This window comes from Antechinus flavipes, chromosome 1, assembly GCF_016432865.1.
Source record: "Antechinus flavipes isolate AdamAnt ecotype Samford, QLD, Australia chromosome 1, AdamAnt_v2, whole genome shotgun sequence".
Taxonomy (NCBI): Eukaryota; Metazoa; Chordata; class Mammalia; order Dasyuromorphia; family Dasyuridae; genus Antechinus; species Antechinus flavipes.
Genome location: NC_067398.1, coordinates 130,882,329 through 130,901,379, shown reverse-complemented (window position 1 = coordinate 130,901,379; position 19,051 = coordinate 130,882,329). Strand labels below are relative to the sequence as shown.

The window sequence follows — 19,051 nt, the reverse complement described above, 5'->3', positions numbered from 1 at the left end:
TTGTGGTTTCCTTCCTTCCTTGCTTGGGCCTGCACTTAAAGATGAGCCAATTGAATTTAAAAATCTTCAACATGAGATGGAAGAGAAAAAAAAATAATTAAAATAAAATTTACTAATTTATTTGATACTCAGTTAATTTGAAGTTGACATCTAACTATGAAATAACACTGTGCTCATAGTAAATGTGTAATAAATATTTATTGAATTGAATTGAATTAAATTAAAATTGAATTGAATTTCAACTTAGAAAATATTCCCTCAGTTGAAGTGGTTATTTTTAAAAACAACTTTATAACAGAACACTTTAGCAGTTCAAGTTGAATAGAAGCCCCAAGGAACATGGCATCATTAAGATTTTTTTTTTACTATTATGCAACTAGATAGTAGTTCTGAATCTAAATACTTTTAAACTATTCACTGTTAATTCTTTTCTTTCTCCCTTCTGATGAATAGATCATTGTACTCTCTGTGAGCCTGATTTCAATAATATTATTAAGCATTGGTGGGGACTGATATTTTTTTTTCCTTAAAGGAAATAACTATTTAAAACAAAACACTTAAATGTATTTGTATGGAAGTTATTGAAAAAGTTACAGTTGTTTCCCCATGTAATGCAAAATATAATGTCTTCCTCTTCTCCTTTTTCCTTGCAGTATAAGCAAGTGGAACAATACATGTCATTCCACAAATTACCAGCTGATATGCGCCAGAAGATTCATGACTACTATGAACACAGGTACCAGGGCAAAATCTTTGATGAAGAAAACATCCTCAGTGAGCTTAATGATCCTCTGAGAGAAGTAAGTACACTTTCACTCACTGTTTGGCACGTTTGTCTTTTTTTTTTTTTTCTTTGGGAGAATTTTATGTTTAGATCATGACTCAAAGGGAAAGAACAAGTCGTTTTCGTAACAATATAATTACCATTTTTTCTTCTACAACATGCAGAGAGTTCAGGATATGTTTTCTTGTTTTTTTCCCTTTTTAAAAAATGCAATTAGGCAAATGTCCTTTTTGTCCTCATTTCATATCAGATGTGACACCTGCTCCTGGCTGGGCATCCTTGTTTTAAAATCTCTTAAGTATATGAAATGCCAATTAATTAAAGTCCTGACAAATCCTGCCTATACTTTAGCCCAGATCAATGTTATTGTGTTATTGATTTATTTAGGGTTGGATTTATTTTATTAAAAAAAAAAAAAAAAACCTTCCCAAAGGAAATAGAATGCATTGTATACATTTGCACTTTCCTTTTAGGCATAAGGTTTCAAATATATATATCTCTCCTTTTTAAAGCAGGAAGCAAACTTTCCAATTAAAAAGTTCAAATAATAATAAGAAACATTCTATCTTATATTAATGTTTTCATTTCAGTTTAGTACAGACATTTCATTTAGTCATCGATAAGCCTAAGCTTTTTTAATCTATATTTTTAACCTAATTTGAATTCATGTGTTGCTGAATATGAAATCAATTCTCTTTCCATTTCCAAGGCTGTTTCTTTATAAAGAAAGCATATCTATAGGAAATTCTGTCCAAGCTCTGCTTTGTTTATTTTGTGCCACAAACTTTTCCACAAAAGTTTTTGACTAATTTCAAATATAATTCAAATAAGGAAAAATTTTGAGGCTGTAAAATTGAAGTTAGATGATAAGAGATATTTCTAACAGGGATTCTTTTTATTTATTTAATATTTTCTCCAGTTACATTCAAAATAAAAAAAATTATATTTTTTTATTTTTTTCAGTTCTAGATTTTCTCTCTTATTCCCATCCACAATAAAAAAACACTTGTGAAGTTACGCAGAACATTTCCATACAAGTCAAGATTGCCCATCCTAATGAAAATAAAAGCCTTCCAAAAAAAATTAAGTTTAAAAAAGGGAGAAAGAATGCTTCAATCTTTATTCAGATGTAATCAGTTTCTTCTCTGATTTTGGATAGCTTTTCTCATCATAAGTTCCCCAGAGTAGTCATGGATAATCATACTACTGAAAAAGTCATTTATAGATAGTCATCACAGAACATTGCTGTTACTTTGTATACAGTACATTTCACTTTTCTTAAGTTCATTGAGGACTTTCCAGGTTTGTTTTTTATTTCCCTGAGAGCATCTTGTTCATTTCCCATAGAACAATAATACAATAATATTCAATCATAAACACACTATAGTTTATTGAGTCATTCCTTAATTGATGGGTATACTCTCAATTTCCATTTTTTTTTTTTGTCCTGAAAAGAGAGTTGCTATGAATATTTTTTGTATATATAGGTAATTTCCTCCCCCCCCCCCAAAAAAAAAAAAAAAAAAAAAAAAAAAACCTCTTCATATTCATGCCAAGTAGTGGTGTTATTGATCAAAGGATTTATAACTAATTTATAACCCTTTGGCACAGACATTTTTTGATCATTTATCAAATGGGGCATAGCTCTTATTTTTTATACATTTGACTCAGTTCCCTCTGTTTGAGAAATGTGGCCTTATCAGAGAAACCTGCTTTGAAATTTTTTTTACAATTACTACTGTTAACTATATTCCTCTCCCCCATTTATTCTCTCTCTCCTTTCACCCTGTCCCTACTCAGCAGAGTGATACTGGCTACTCTTTACCCAATATGCCCTCTCTTTTATCACCCTCCACTCCTTTCCATATCCCTTTCCCCTCATGTTTTCCTGCGGGGTAAGATAGATTTCTTTACCTCTGTTGAGTATATGTGTTATTTCCTCTTTAAGCCAATTTTGAAGAGAGCAAGGTTCATTCTCTTACCCTCTCCCTCTTCCCCTCTACTGTAAAAGTTTTTTTTTTTTTTTTTGGCCTCTTTTTTATGGCAGATAATTTGCACCATTACACTTCTCCCTTTCCCTTTATCCCAATACATTCTTCTCTCACCTCTTAATTTCATAATTAAAAAAGATATTATCCCTCCATATTCAACTCACATCTGTGCCCTCTGTCTATATATAGTCCTATAATGAGAAAGTTCAAATGAGTTACAAGTATCATCCTTCCATGTAGGAATATAAACAGAAAAAACTTATAAGTCCCTTTTAATATCACTTTCTTGATAACCTCCATATGCTTCTCCACAGTCCTAAGTTTAAAAAATCATATTTTCCATTTAGCTCTGGTCTTTTCATCACAAATGTTTGAAAATTCTCTATTTCATTGAATGACCACTATTTCCTCTCAAGGATTATATTCAATTTTGCCAGGTAGATGATTCTTGGTTGTAATCCTAGCTCCATTGCTCTCTGGAATATCATATTCCAGTCCTTCTGGTGCTATAATGTAGACTTATTCTGAATTATCCACTCGAGTTGAATTGTTTCTTTTAGTTTGCAAAAGACTCCCACTTGACCTGGAGTTCTGGAATTTGACTATAATATTCCTGGCAGTTTTCATTTTGGGATCACATTCAGGAGTTGATTGGTACATTCTCTCAGTTACTATTTTACCCTCTAATTCTAGAATATCAGTCCAGTTTTCCTTGATAATTTCTTGAAAGATACTGTCCAGGACCTTTTCTGATCATGACATTCAAGCAGACCAAAAATTTTTAGATTCCTCTCCTGTATCTATTTTCCAGGTTGGTTGTTTTTTTAATGAGATATTTCACATTTTTTTCTATTTTTTCTTTTCTTTTCTTTTCTTTTTTTTTTTTAGGGTTTGGCTTTATTGTCTCTTGATTTCTTATAAAGTCATTAGCTTTTATTTGCTCAATTTTATTTTTTAAGGAATTATTTTCCTCAGTGAGCTTTTATACTTCTTTTTCCAATTGGCCAATTTTGCTTTTTAAGGAATTCTTCTCCTCATTACCTTTTTGAATTTCCTTTTGTACCACTCTCAATTCTTTTCTTAATTTTTTCCTCTATCTCTCTTACTTGATTAACAAAATCCCCTTTGAGGTCTTCCATGGCCTGAGCTCAATTCTTATTTTTCTTGAAGGCTTTTCATTTAAAAGCTTTGACTTTATATTAAACTTCTGAGTGTGTGTTTTGATCTTCCTTGTCACCATAGTTAAGAAAAAGGAGTATTGATATGTCATGATGTAAAGATTTTTTTTTTTTTTTGGCTGAGGCAATTGGGGTTAAGTGAGTTGCCCAGGATCACACAGCTAGGAAGTGTTAAATGTCTATGATCAGATTTGAACTCAGGTCCTACTGACTTCAGGGCTGGCGCTCTATTTACTGCACTACTTAGCTGCCCCAATGGTCAGAATCTTTTTTGTTATCTGCTCATTTTCCTAGCCTAGTACTTAGTTTTTAACTCTTTGTTTAACGAGGGCACTGTTTTCAGGGTAAAGCATGCATAGCACATAGCACAAGTTTCAGGGTTTTTTGCACCTATTTTCAGAGATGGATCTGAGGACCTGACCACAAGTTTTTTTTTTGTTTTTTTTTGTTTTTTTTTACCATGCAGCTGTTAGGGATGTCCCCACCTCACAGTATCTGTAAGATCTAGTGTGCTAAATCAACAGAGTTCTGTTTTGCTGATGCTTGGACTGGCAGGTTGGGGTCTGGACTGCTTCTGCATTGGGATTGCACACATGATTCCCACCCTTGTTTCCAAAGAGCCTTTACACTGACCTTCTAAGTCCTCCCTGGCATTTCTAAGTCAAGAGGTCCAGAAGCCTCTAGTACTACTGCTGATTCAGAGGTCCCACCTTGCTGATGCTAGGGTCTGTTCTGGGTCTGGAACTAAAGCTGGGGCTGTGCTGATGCAACCTATGCTGGAATCACATATCAGGCTCTCTCCCTGATTCCTTTTCTGCTGACCTTCCAGTTCCTCTTTGCTGTCTCTGAGCTAAGAGATCTGTAAGCCACCAGTACTGCTACTGATTCAGAGGTTGGGTTGGGGCTGGAGCTGTAGCTGCACACGGGACTCCCACCCTGTTGTCACAGACCTTTTCTGCTGAGCTTCTAAAATTCGCTGGAAAATGTTCTGCTTCATTTTTGAGGGTATTCTGATGCTCTGAAATTTGTTTAGAGTCATTATTTAAAGGGATTTAAAGTAGTTTTTTGGGGGGAGGATGGCAAGTTTCTGCCTTTACTCCTCTATTTTGGCTCTACCTTGATAGGTAATATTTCCATGAATTTATAATTTATTCCAAATTTCAAATTCCAAACTCCATATGCAAAAAGCTCCATTCAGTTGGAGGGTATTTTTTTTTTTATGTGTTGGAATAATTTCCATTTATGTGTCAAAAATTAAATGACTTGCCTTTTCAATATATTAAAGACCAGTGGTCAAATATTCTGTTAGTATCTATCTGAGGCTTTCTCTATTTTATTAGGCAAATCACAGTAGAGAGATATATCTTTTTTGGTGATATTTTTTGGTGATAACACAGAAAGAATAAAAAAAATGCATTTTTATTTCCAAATCTACCTTCTATTTTCTGAAATCATTTTTACCCTGTCAGTGACCATAAGCTGTTGCATGTGCTACCACACACACACACACACACAGAGAAACAAAACAAAAACAAAATAGGATTGTATCGGCTTAACTTATTTTCTAGAGGCAGATTAGATTCACTTTTTATACTCTACCTGTCATTGAGGGTTCTTTGTTATGTTTTGTAGCCAAGAAATAAACCTGTCTCATTTCAGGGTCCTTATGATCTTTGACTTAGGAACATCTGAGAGGAACAGGAGCTAGAAGGATTCAGAAAGTGTCAAGGTTGTGGTTATTGTTATCTTTATAACAGACTTGGGAACATTCAGCCCTTTGGTGATATCATGCCTGATACTTCAAATAGCTTTCAATCTAATGCACAAAGATTCCCTAAGGGTAACTATCACATGGGAAAATAAACAAAGACACAATAGTTAGAGCTAGTAAAGACTCTAGAAATCAGGATTTGTAATATATATTTAGCATCCTCACCTTAGAAATAGAAAACCCTATAGGAAACATCCATTATTTTTTTTCAACCATTCAATTTACAAATATTTAAAAGTACCCATTTCATGGATATATTTTTGGAAAGAGGACAGTGAACTTAGATGGAGAAAATATCACATCTTTATTTTCACTAGTCTTTAAAGGAAATTTAATAATTTTTTCAATTATGAATAGTTAAAAATACATTCTGAGAAGGGATCTAGAGGCTTCACCAGAAGTTCAAAGAAGGTCATCAACACACGTGTGTACGTGCACACATGCACTCACACACACACACACACACACACACACAATCCTTATTCCAAAGTATTTTTTTCCTTTTTCCTCTTCATATGACACTGAGGCACTGTTAATCCTCTGCCTTTTCCTGAGTTGATCATATCAAGAAGATATTGAATTAGGGCTAGAAAGAACATGAATCTACCTTCTTTACTTTATAGATGAGGAAATTAAAGCTCAGAGAAAAGTGGCTTGCTGTGGTTCACAAAGCTGGTAAATATCTGAGGCAGGATTTGAATCCATTATCAAACTGAATTCCATATCAGCTAAAGTGACTGTCAGAAAAGCTGTGCAGAGATACCTTAAGAAATATAGTTCTAGAAATTAAAAAAAAAAAAGCTATCATGATACAAGAAGTGTGTGATATGTGTGTGTATGTGTGTGTATGTATGTGTGTGTGTGTGTGTGTGTGTGATTTATAAATAATGACAAGGAAATTGAGACAAAGAAAATATATATTAAGATAGGAATGTAAGAAGAAAGAAAAAGTATAGACAATAATCATAATAGTCCAATATAACTATCTCAGTGACAAGCAACTTTGCTGGTTCTGGAGAAAGACTTTCAAACATAAAGGGAGAGATATTTCAATAACCTAAAATTATTCCACAAGAATTCCTTAACTCTAAGCTGCAGAATATATCATTTCTTGAGACCCTCGAATTACATATCATTTACCTGAATTTCAAAAGACATTCTCTGGAATTCCACCAGCACAGATTTGTTTATTTTTTATCTAATTTTGCTTCAGATAGACCTTTTCTACTGATCACTCTCTATTCTCTTTACTGCTTGTGCTCATGAGTCTAGATATTTATTAGAAGTATGAATTCTGGATATGTCAGTGTGATCATATTCTAGGACACTAATGAGTCTGGGTAGCTATTTGTCCTGTCTTGGTAATCCCTTGCACCAAACTTTTTAGTTCAGAGCTTCCTAACCCTGTGTGGTTATGCACCTCTTTGGCAATGTGGGGAAATCTATAGATCTCTTCTCAAAATAATGTTTCTTTTAATTACATAAATGAAATGTATAAAGTTACAAAGGAAATCAATTATATTTAAATGCATCTTTTATTATTTTTCATTGTTTCCTTCTGTATAAAATAAGTTGCATTCTCTTACTTTCTCACTTCTCCTGCCCCATCTTCCTTTGCCTATATAAGATACTCCTGGTTGCTTTTTTTCTGGGCATTTTCTAACTTCCGATGTCCTACCTAATACCTTTTGTCTAGAACTGAAAAAGATTAATAATGTAAGTTACATTTTAATTGTGGAGGAAATAATTGAAAAAACTATCTTCTTTCTTATTGCTAATTCAGACGCATTCAGTTTCATGAATGTGGCTCAAGAACTGAAAAATGGAGACTCCCCCTTGTTATATGAGAATTTCTTCAAAGTATAAATACTAGAAGAAATAATATAGGACGATGCTATTTATACTTATGCTAGAAGATTTCTTGTTATCACTGGCCTTCTTAGAAACTTCTAGAACAGCTTTTAGAATGGTCACTATCCTAAATTCATTTAAAATAAAATACTAAATACAAAAATTATGAAGGAACAGCTGCATTTTCCTAGGAGGGAAATTTTAAGATTTCCCTAGATTTCTGTGTTTTAAATTATAATTATTATTGTATAACTAAATCATTCTCTATTTTCCAAACCTTCTCTTGGTAGCTATTTCTTATACAAGGCAGAATTTGGATGTCAGCAAAGTTTGTTTTCAGACACTTCAATCTTCTCTCTATACTTTCCACTCTCACTTTCTTCATTCTATTCTTCAGCGCAATTTTTTTTATTTTGGACCACTAATGTTTGTAACATGTTTCCTTCATGAAAAACTATTTCTCATGACTATGTCTCAGAGTTTACAATCACTACTATTACTACTACCACTACTACTACCGCTGCTGCTGCTGCTGCTGCTACTACTACTACTACTACTACTACTATAACTGGATTTTACTTGAGAGTCTAAAGACATGGTCCAGGCTAAAAGAAGTGGATAGAACTTAAAGATTCCATAACCTGGTATAACTGATATATTGGGGAAAGCAAATCTTTAAATAATGCTGGCATCAATCACACATACACATATATGCACACATATCTATCATATAGTTATAGAACTGTTAATTATTAGTTAATAATAATTATTAGATAACATAGCTTATTAAGTTAATTAGCTTTTGATAAAATATTTTAAGATTGCAAAAAGTTGTACCAAATGATTCTAGTTCTAATGTTCCCTAAAAATACCAAGTCTCTATTTGTATCTAAATTTCTACTGGTAACAGACGTCTATTTAGAGAAATAAAACACATTGTATTGATGTCCTTATTTTCCATTGTGGTTTCTGGGCAAATGCATGTGCTTTTAAATTGTCAGAATAACCAAGCAGATAAGAGTTTGTTTACAATAATTCATATAACTGACATTTGAGAAACATGATGGTTTTCTTTTAAAAAAATAAATATTCTATATTTAAACTTTATTTCATCTTTTATTTCTGAATCTATCACCTTTCTCCAACATAATGAGCTATCTCTTATAACAATTTTTTTTTAATATTTTAAAAGCTTTATTTTTTTTTAAAGAGATTATCTGTTTTCATTCCCATCTCTAGGCAATGTATAATGCTTGGGGGTTGTTGAGAAGAAACTTTAAAATATATTTACAAAATGTTGTAAACATTAAGAAAAACTGATAGAGTATCTCATAGAGACTCACAGAAAGCAAGTGCATTATCAAGTTACATTCTTACTAAGATACTAGTTTATACAGACTCTGAATCTAGCAAGATGACAAACCTGAGCAGTTGAGAAAGAGGTTAATGCCCTTTCTGAGTCAATCGTTAAAGTTCAGAACTGTTCTATTTTTAAACCATACTGTGTAAGAAGCTGCAGTCTGAAAATAGGTATGGATCATGTGTCCCTGCAGAATATAGAACTTTGGGATATTTCAATTCCACAGAACACAGGTCAAGCTAAGATCAGAATCCTATTGCCCCTGACCTTTTATATGTCTAGTTATGTTGTTATTTCAGAATTGTATGATTGGTATACATATTGACTCAGAATATACTATGATTCCAGATAGTTTCCTAGACTATCTGTTTTGGTGAATTTATTTAGCCAAAATATGAATTATTAAAATCAATTCCAGTTTAATAGCTTAAATGTTAATGATAGTGAAAGAAAACGATTTAGAAAATCTGTTTAGCTGAATTGAACATTAAAGATCATCTAATCCATCCCCATAGTGTTAATTTAAAAGAAATCCAAAGAGATTTCTTGACAATTTCAAGGTCAAGTGGCTCATAGAATATAATAGAAGTCTCTTGCCTCCAAAGTCAATGATTTTTCTACCTTTCCTAAGAAACCACAACATATTCTTCCCACATACAATTATTTTATTAAGCAATTCTCCAATTGCATAATTCAAAACAACAAATGTTAATTGAGTATATGATGTGGCAAGAATCTCTCCTAAATGCTATGGGGAATAGAAAGTTGAATGGTACATTTCCTGTATTGTCACATTTTACACTCTGATAGATAATGAGGGATATAAGCAAAAAACAAAAACCTCTACCAATATCAGTAATATATGTTTAAAAAGTATTTTAAGCACATGTTCAAATAATTAAATTTCTATATTTGAGCCTTACAATAACCTGGCAAAACAGATATTCTTTTTTATTCTACTAGTTCTATAGAAGCAGAAACTGATTGTCAGACAGATTAACAATGTATAATGTTGTTTACACTGTTATGGTCACTCAGCATAGCAAAGAAGCACAAAGGAAGGAGAAATAACTTCCAACTTAGAGAGTATGGAGAATAGGCAAAAAAGTCTTCATGAAAACTTTTAAATTTGTATCTTATTTTATAATATGTTTAAATCCTTTGACTTAAGAAGTTCAGGAAGATGACTTTTATGGTAGAGAAAGCAAGTTAAATAAAAGCACAGACAGATATTGACAAGATATTTTCAAGATATGGTGAATAGTCCATTTTGATGGGAATAAATTTTCACTAATATGACTGGAATTTTTTAAATCTGAAATTAAATTTTAAATTGCTAAATGATACTAACCTTGCTTCTTCTATTTTCTAGCATATTTATATAATAATTATATATTTTAAAAATTTTACTATATATGCACAAATAGAAATAACCTTGTATATATACATATAAACACACACACACATATATATATACATATGAAAATACACAAATGAATATATAATTTTATCAGCTTTAGCATAATTTCCAATAATACTGTGCCCCATCAATGTGTATTCATCACATTTGACTTTTATCATGTCATTTATCATTTAAAAGCATACCACATGGTGAGAGCCTTCTTTGTTGTCTTCTGATATTATCCTGAAGATGCCAGTGAAGTACTCTGGCTACCTATTTGTTAGCCCTAAATCTTGTCTTGTGACCAAATCATCTTCTTTTCCTACCATTCAATGAGTTAATGATTTATTTTACTCCTAATAGTCTTTGCATTTCCTCATTCTGAAACAATGTAGAGCTTTCTGAAAGAGATAAATTATCATTCAAAGGAGTTTGGCCTGTTAATCCATATTAGGAAGATTAAATACTCAGATTTCAATGTGTGTTTAGATAGAGTTAATGCAACAGTTTGTATATCTTGGACTTATACTTCAGCTAATTGAGGCCAGAACAGGAAAACCCAAAAAAAAAAAAAAAAAAAAAAAAAGACTGCTTTAGAGAAATTATACAACTCCTATCATCTAATAAAAGTAAAGACAAGTTCCCCCCCCCCCCCCCCCGCCCCAAAACTTGCATTCTACCAGTGTATCTATATGGTAGCAAGAAATGGAACAAAGCTTCCTCCAAAGAAATAAAAATAAAGATTGCATAGAGGGAAATGGTGAGGAATATGGTTGATAATATTAGGCTTCAATATATCACTAATTTAACATGCTATGACTACTTCTGGGAAAAATGTTCCTGGCTAGATTATGAGTTCCATGAAAATACTTGTCTTTAAAAAAAGAATTTCTCCTAGTACTCAGTTAATTGTTTTAACTTTAATAGTAGTATTTAATAAATCTTTGTAGAATTAATTTTAAAAATGGATAAAGAATTGGACAATAGTGGTAAGATGAAGGGAGTAAAATCGTGAATGAGAATTTGAATGGAATTTAGAGATTACCTAATCTAAAATCCTTTTATTTAAGTTAAATGACCAAAGGACAGAAATGATTTCCTGATAGTCCCACAACTTAGATAATTGAGACTGCAACCTAGATCTCTTGATTAAATGAAAACTGACTATGGGACATTCCAGAATTCCATGACTAAAGTTCTGCCAATGTTAACTTTTGAAAATGCTTATTATAAAGAAGATGTTGCCAATAAAAGGTGTAGAGTAAGACTGGAATTAAGAAAACCAATTAGAATATTAATTGAATAGGTTTACATGTTAGAATACTGAGGTCCTGAATTAGTATTGTGATAATGAAAGTGTATGAAAAGGATTCTAAAAAAGTAGACTCCTTGAAATGACTAGCAGATTAGTTTTGGCTGTCAAGAGAAAAAAAAAGAATGAAAGAGTTAACTGGCTTTTTAATTCAGGTGATAAAAAAGATAATGGCAACATTAAAAGTGAAAAACAGAGAGGAAAGAAAGATTTGGCTATGGGATAAATTGATTTGGAGCATGCTGAGTTTGAGGATCTAGTAGGACATCTTTATTAGAGATACACTGCAAGCAGTTAAAATTGTAGCTCTGAAGCAGAAAAGGAGATGAAGCTATAGATTATTTGAAAACTTCTCCATAGAGATTTTCATTATCTTTTCTCCCAAACCCAATAATTTTGGAACTTCATTGTTTTTCTCAAGGACACTAACCTAATTTTAGTCATCTGTGATAAGTTCTATGTTATCTTTAAATTCTCACTTTTCTTCCCTCCAAATATCCATTCAGCTCCATTGCTATCTTGCTTCTACATCCACAAAATCTTTAGTATATGTCCTTTTCTTTTTCTTTAGTGTCTACGATGAATCAGATGATCACTACCTTTCACTTGAATAGCCTTATCATTAGTCTACTTGTCTCTTGTCTCTATACTTTCCAATTCATGATTCTCATAGCTGCACTGTAATTTGGCTGAAATCACATTATGTCACTCTCTGTTCAATAAATTCTATTGGATTCCTATTACTTCTAATATTAAGAACAAAGCCCTTCATTTGACATTTAAAATTATTTACAACCTGAACCCAATCTAACTTTTCTGTTTTGCTTCACATTACTCCACTTATCACATGCTATGATTCAACCAGATCAGTCTTCTTGTAGTTCTTCACAAACAAAGTAATGCATCAGATAGAGGATTTGAGATTTGGAATTAGAAAGCCTTTGGTTCAAATCCTGTCCCTAACATTTAAATGATATGGACCTGGAAAAGTCATTTAACTTGTCTGTTTCCATTTTTCATCTCTATAATTAAAGGCTATAACTGTATGCCCTCAAAGATAATTTCTAAATTTAAATCTATTATCCTAAAGTTATTAATGTGCCCTTACAAAGGCACTTCCTCCTCATACCCTTAGCTTACAATCCCTTGTTTCTATCAAGACTCCAATCAAATGCTATCTTCTGCTTTAAGTCTTCTTTGGTCCTAATTAAAACCATGTATTCTTCTTCCCAAAACCAATAGGTATTTATTTTGCATATGTTCTGCATAAATTTATTTATGTACACCTTGCATCGCCAATAGAATACAATATCCTTAAGGTGAGGGCTTTTTCCTTGTTGTGTATATATCCCCAGAATTTAGAATAGTGTTGGGCTCATAGAACATAATGAATAAAAAAGTTTTTGGATTGATGGAGTAGATACTTAAAATTCTGAGCATAAATGAGCTCACCAAAAAAAAAGAAGAGAAAAAAGATTCTCTCCTCATTATTTTCCACCCAGTTAAAGGATGGGATAAGGAAAAATATAAAGAAAAACAGATAGAGAAAAAGTATGTAGAGAGATGAGAATAGTATAAATAGAATTCAGTGTTATAGAAGACAGAAGGGAGATATTTTCCAAAAGAAATTAGTAGTTAATGGCATTAGATATATAGACAGAATTTAGATGGAAACTGATTAAAAAGTAATTACATCTAGAATTTAGAAAATGTTAGATAACTTTTCAGAGAGGATTTTTAGTAGAAATTGTGAAAATCAAAGCTAGCTTGCAAAATGTTAAGAACAGAATGATGGGAGCAGAACCAAAATGGTAGATAAAAGGTAGAAAATTCACCCAAGCTATTCCCCAATTCCCTCTGAACATTTTAAATAGTGCCATAAAATAATTTCTGAAGTGAAAGACCTTACAAAATAACAAGGTGAAATAATTTTTCAGCCAAAGAAAACTAAGAAAGTCACATCTGTCATGCCTGAAAGATAGTGGAACACAATACACTGCAGGCTTTTCCAGGTATTAACGATGTCCAATAAAACCAGTAGCAGGCTTTTGGAGCCATTGAATCGGCACTGTTAGTAACTTCTGGAACTCTCAGTCCATAAATGGTCAGGGCATTAAACAACTCAGAATCAGAAAAAAATAACAGAATTCTCAATGTTGTCACTGAGGTAGGACTCTGTTGCTTTTTCCTTCATTAGATCTGAGTCCCAATCCTGAGTGGCAGTCCCAGGGCATAGAAGAGCACTAGTATACCAGAAATTGCAGTCACAGTAGAATAGGGTCATTCCCCACAGTTCCAGGGCAGAAAAGAATGTTTGTGGTAACTCACAAACCAGATCAGGGTAATAGTAAATGCATGTCTCCTCATATACTACTCCTTTGAAAGAAATAAAAACTTATAAGTCCCTAGAAGAATCTCTGAAAAGAGCTACACAAAACTTCTGAAGTATGAGAAACTGGGCCCTTTACCCTGGAAGCAGAACACAACTTCAAAAAGAATTAACTTTAAAAAGTGAAGAAAGAGGTGTAAAAAAAATGAACTCATAACAACAACAAAATCCAACCACAAAAAGTTGCTATGGTAACAAGAAAAAGCAATACATGGTCAGAAGAAGGTCTCAAAATCAAATCGGCTACATTCAAAGTTTCCAAAAAAAAATATGAATTAGTCTCAGGTCATGAAAGAGCTCAAATCAAGCATGAGAGATACAGAAACAAATGGGAAGAGAAATGAATGATCCAAGAAAAACATGGAAAATGTGTCAACAGTTTGGTAAAGGAGACACAAAAAATACTGAAGAAAATAGCATCTTAAAAAAAACAGATTGTGCTCAATGTTAAAAGAACTACAAAAATCAAATGAGAAAAAGAATGCCTTGAAAAGTAGAATTGACAAAATGGAAAAAGAGGCATAAAAATTCACCAAAGGGAAAAAAAAAAGAAATTCCTCAAATGGAAAAGGAGATACAAAAGCTTACTAAAGAAAACAATTCCAAACAATGTGATGAATCCAAAATGGAAGAATAAAAGCAAAGACTTCTAAATTCTTCTCAATGCCCCCACAAATATCTTTAAATAATGACTCTAAATAAAATTTAAAAGATCAGATGCCACAAAAAAATGGGATGAAAAAAATTTCCAATTCAAGATAACTTGGAATATGAACAGGAATGCACCAGATTTGAAAGATAGCAGAGGCCTGGTGCATTCCCAGTTCAACCGCAGCCTAAACAAACCAGGAATGGGATTTAGGGCCTCTTAATCTGTGGCAATAGCAGTAGCAGCAACAATACAGACCTTTCAGCTCACTAACACCAAGGATTACTTTGAAGGTCACTAAGAAAGATTTGTCACACTAGAGTGTGAGGGGAGCCCCAATAAACCAGGATCAAGCTTTGGGAACCACTGAATCAACAGCAGAATGGCAGCAGCAGCAGCAGTAGTAGCAGTGGCTGCTTCTGGAGGTAAGGGGTTAGACAGCTATTCAGAAGATTGCAGGGGTCTATTTGTTATCACTGAGGCAGGACTCTTTTCTTTGTCCATACTGAGATTTCAGGTTGCAGTGCTAGCTCACAATACAGGTCCCTAAAAGGATTCTGAAAACAGTTGCTCTAAAGCTTAGAAGAGTGTACACTCTATCCTGGAAATAGAGCTCTACTTTAATAAAAAGTTAAAAGCTAAGTAATAAACTGAGGAAATGAGTAAACAACAGAAAAAGATTTTAACCATAGAAATTTACTATGGTACTATGGAAAATTAAATTATACACTCAGAAGAAGACAACAAAGTCAAAACTCCTACTTCCAAAGCCTACAAAACAAATAAGATTTGTTCTCAGACCAATGAAAAGCTCAAAAGGGTTTTGAAAATCAAGTAAGAGAAGTAAAAGAAAATTTGAGAAGAGGATTGAGAGTGGTATAAAAGGAAATACACAAAATTAATGAGAACAAGTGTCTTAAAAAGCAAATTTGACCAAATGATAAAAGATATACAAAAGTTCACTGAGGACAATAATAGCAATAGTAATAGTGAAAAGAATTTTAAAGCAAATTTCTCTGATGATGGCCTCTTTTCTCAAATATATAGGGATATGATTCAAATATATATGTACAAAAAAGAGCCATTCCCCAATTGATAAGTGAGTAAAAAATGTGATCTATGCCTAAAAGGCTATAAGATCTTGCATACCCTTTTGCCTAATAATACCACTACTAGGCATGAATCCCCAGAGAAGTTTAAAAGAAAACAAAAAGGATGAAGATGTACAAATATATTTATGGCAGCTCTTTTCTCAGGGCAAAGAATTGGAAATTGAGAATATGCTTCTCAATTGAAGAATGGCTAAATAAATTGTGGTATGGAATTATGATGAAATACTATTATTTTGTAAGAAATGATGAGCAAAATACTCTCAGAATATTCTGGAAAGTCCTCGATGAGCTCATGCAAATGTACTGAGTATAAAATAGAAGCAATTCTGTGGAATGATTGCTATTTTCAGAAATGCAATGATCCAGTCCTACATTCAAGGACTTATGATGAAAAATGCTATCCATACACAGAAAAAGAATTTATTGCATCTAACCACAGATTGAAGCATACTTTTTAAAACTTTATTATTCTTGAGGGTTTTTTTTTTTTTTTTGGAGGGAAGAAGATGAGAATCAATGTTTTCTTTGGCAACATGATTTTTATAGAAATGTTTTTTTTCTTATAACTTTACATGTGCCTTCTCAATGTGGTGGGGTATGTGGAGAAGGGAGAGAATCTGGAACTCAAAGCTTTAAAAATAAAGGCAAAAACGTTTTACACATAATTGGGGAAATTACATTTTCTAAATTGCAAAAAAAAATTTTTTTTAAATTTTACATGTAACTGGGAAAAATAAAAGATTGAAAGACTTTAAAAAAGAAAATAGTTCTTTAAAATCAAATTGAGCAAATGAAAATAATAATTTTATTGAGAAACAATAAAACAAAACCAAAAGATTGAAAAAAAGCTAATATAAAATATCTCATTGGAAAATAAAAACAAGTAAGTTGGAATATAGGTGCAGGAGAGATAATTTAAAACTTGCTTCAATATCTAAAAGCCAATGCAAAAAAAAAAAAAAAAAGAGCTGACATCTTTCAAGAAATTATCAAGAAAATATCCTGACACTCTAGAATCAGTGGGTAAAATAGAAATTGATAGAATCTACCAATCACCTCCTGAGATACAAAAGATTAAAACTCCCAGTAATATTATAGCCAAATCCCAGAGCTCCCAGATCAAAGAAAGAGTATTGTAAGCAGTCAAAAATAAGCAATGTAAATATTGTGGAGTCAGTCAGAATGACATGAGATTTAGCAGTTTCTACATTAAAATTCTTGTGTATGTGTGTGTGTATGTACATATGTATGTATGTATATATATTAAGTATTACTTCATATATGAGACATAGCATAGCATAATAAGAGAGCCTTCCTCAAAGCCAAAAGATTGAGGTTCAAGTCCTAACCCTGACACATGCTGCCTGTGAGGCCTGTGTAAGTCTCAATTTTCTATGTAACACTCTATATGTTGCAGAATCACTGGCAGATTTCCTCACTGGGGAATATCTTATGTCAATGAATCACGGGTATAATCTCCATTCAATAACTATCATAGCTTGAAAATTATAAAGTAGAATGGTAAAAGTTGAGAGAGTAGCAGAAATAATGAAGGTTTTGTTTTGGTCTTGATTTGATTTGTTTTTATAGGGGAAAAAAGAACTTCATCATATCTTTGGACTACTGACAAATATATATATATATCTATGTATGTGTATATATGTGTATATATATGTATGTGTGTGTGTGTGTGTGCATATATATATATATGTATATACATATATACATATATATAGTCTTTTCTCTGAGACAAGTATGGCTAGATCAGGATGGACTCATTTTTCTTCATGGCTATGTTGTTATCATAGGGCATAGGATTTGGAGCCAGAAAAGATGGTGAAAATAGCCTAATAGCTCTTATATTTCACAGATAAAGAAATTGATTTCTAAAGCAGTTATATGCCGTGTTCAAGGTCACATAGGAAATAAGTTGCAGAGTCAAAATTTGAGTCTAGGTACTCACTCCAAAATGCTTTTTCTAGTATACTTCTGTTATCTGGTCAATTCTGATTATACTGATACTGTCTCTGTCATTCTGGACTGGAAGTGGCCTTACCCAAAATTCCCAGACTCCAGAGAATACTGAAGACAACACTTGTCTGTTTCAATTGGAACAATGCCTAAGGCACTGAGCCAAAGGGAAATACATATACTCTCACAGAAGGACAAATTACAATCCACCTCCCCAGACTATGTCAAGGGCGGCATTTCTCTGGATATCATGTCCCAGACAAGTATTATTCCTCTATATGCAGATTCCCCACTTGGCAGCAATTTACTAGACACACCAGGAAACAGCTAATGTGAACATGAGAAATGGAAGATGTCCAAAGCTGGTGAATATAGTTTCAGATTTACTGCTTCTGGTAATGGAGGCAAATGATCCAGGCTGTAACTACAGCTAAAGCATGTGTGAGTTTTATGGCATTTATGTCCTTCTATCCTTGATGCTTCTCTACTTTGGAGTCTTCATTTGGAAAAATGACAATGGCTGAAAAAGAAGGAATCAAGTGAGAGAGGGACACTAACGAAACAGTAAAAAAAAAAAAAAAAAATGAATCAAGGTCCCAAAGGCAATGGAAGAGAATGAGAAGGATGTGGACAGGAAGGGTAGCCTTAGAAATGAAGAAGGATGCATCAGGCATTTAAGAATATATAAGAATATACTAGGGGAAAAAAATGAAAATGCATTAACAAGGCATTAACAGCATTACTCAACCAGCATATTATATCTGAAAGAAGTTAAACTTTAGATGTTTATAGTCAGCAGGAAGAGATAAAACTAGTCAGATTTCATCTATGACAGTTTTCACTGAATGTGAAAAGCTTCAAATATTATATTATATTTATGCCATGTCTATTGTCAATTTCTAAAGAGTTATGTAATCCTTATTTCTCATTCATGGCCCTCCTGAGCTTTCCCACTTACTAAGCCTCCAGGAATGTCAGGAGAAATTATAACTATGCAAAGGCTGACAGATCAGGCCCAAGAGTTTTTTTGTTGTTGTTTTATTTTGTTTTGCTTTGCTTTTGTTTTCTCCCGTGTACCCAGTATTTTTTTAAATACTGAGATATCTGAGAGGTAAGCTGAATTATCTGAAATTTTCTACATTTGTCAGAATTAAAATTTTGAAACTATAGATGAGTTCTATCATATAATGATACCCTATAAAGATCCATTTGTGAACCAGACAATGCTTTTTATGATTAGTAGAAGCCCTGTAAGTTGATAAGTACATGTCATTATACATT

General features: G+C 32.7%; 1 protein-coding gene across 2 annotated transcripts in view; it reads left to right on the top strand.

Moving 5' to 3' along the window:
- HCN1 (hyperpolarization activated cyclic nucleotide gated potassium channel 1) overlaps window positions 1-19,051 on the top strand; it is a 595,741-nt gene that overhangs the window by 471,470 nt on the left and 105,220 nt on the right. For both annotated transcript variants that reach the window (XM_051990587.1, XM_051990583.1), the window contains one exon: window positions 654-800. In XM_051990587.1, the coding sequence (XP_051846547.1) occupies window positions 654-800 (147 nt within the window). The remainder of the gene's footprint in view (window positions 1-653; window positions 801-19,051) is intronic.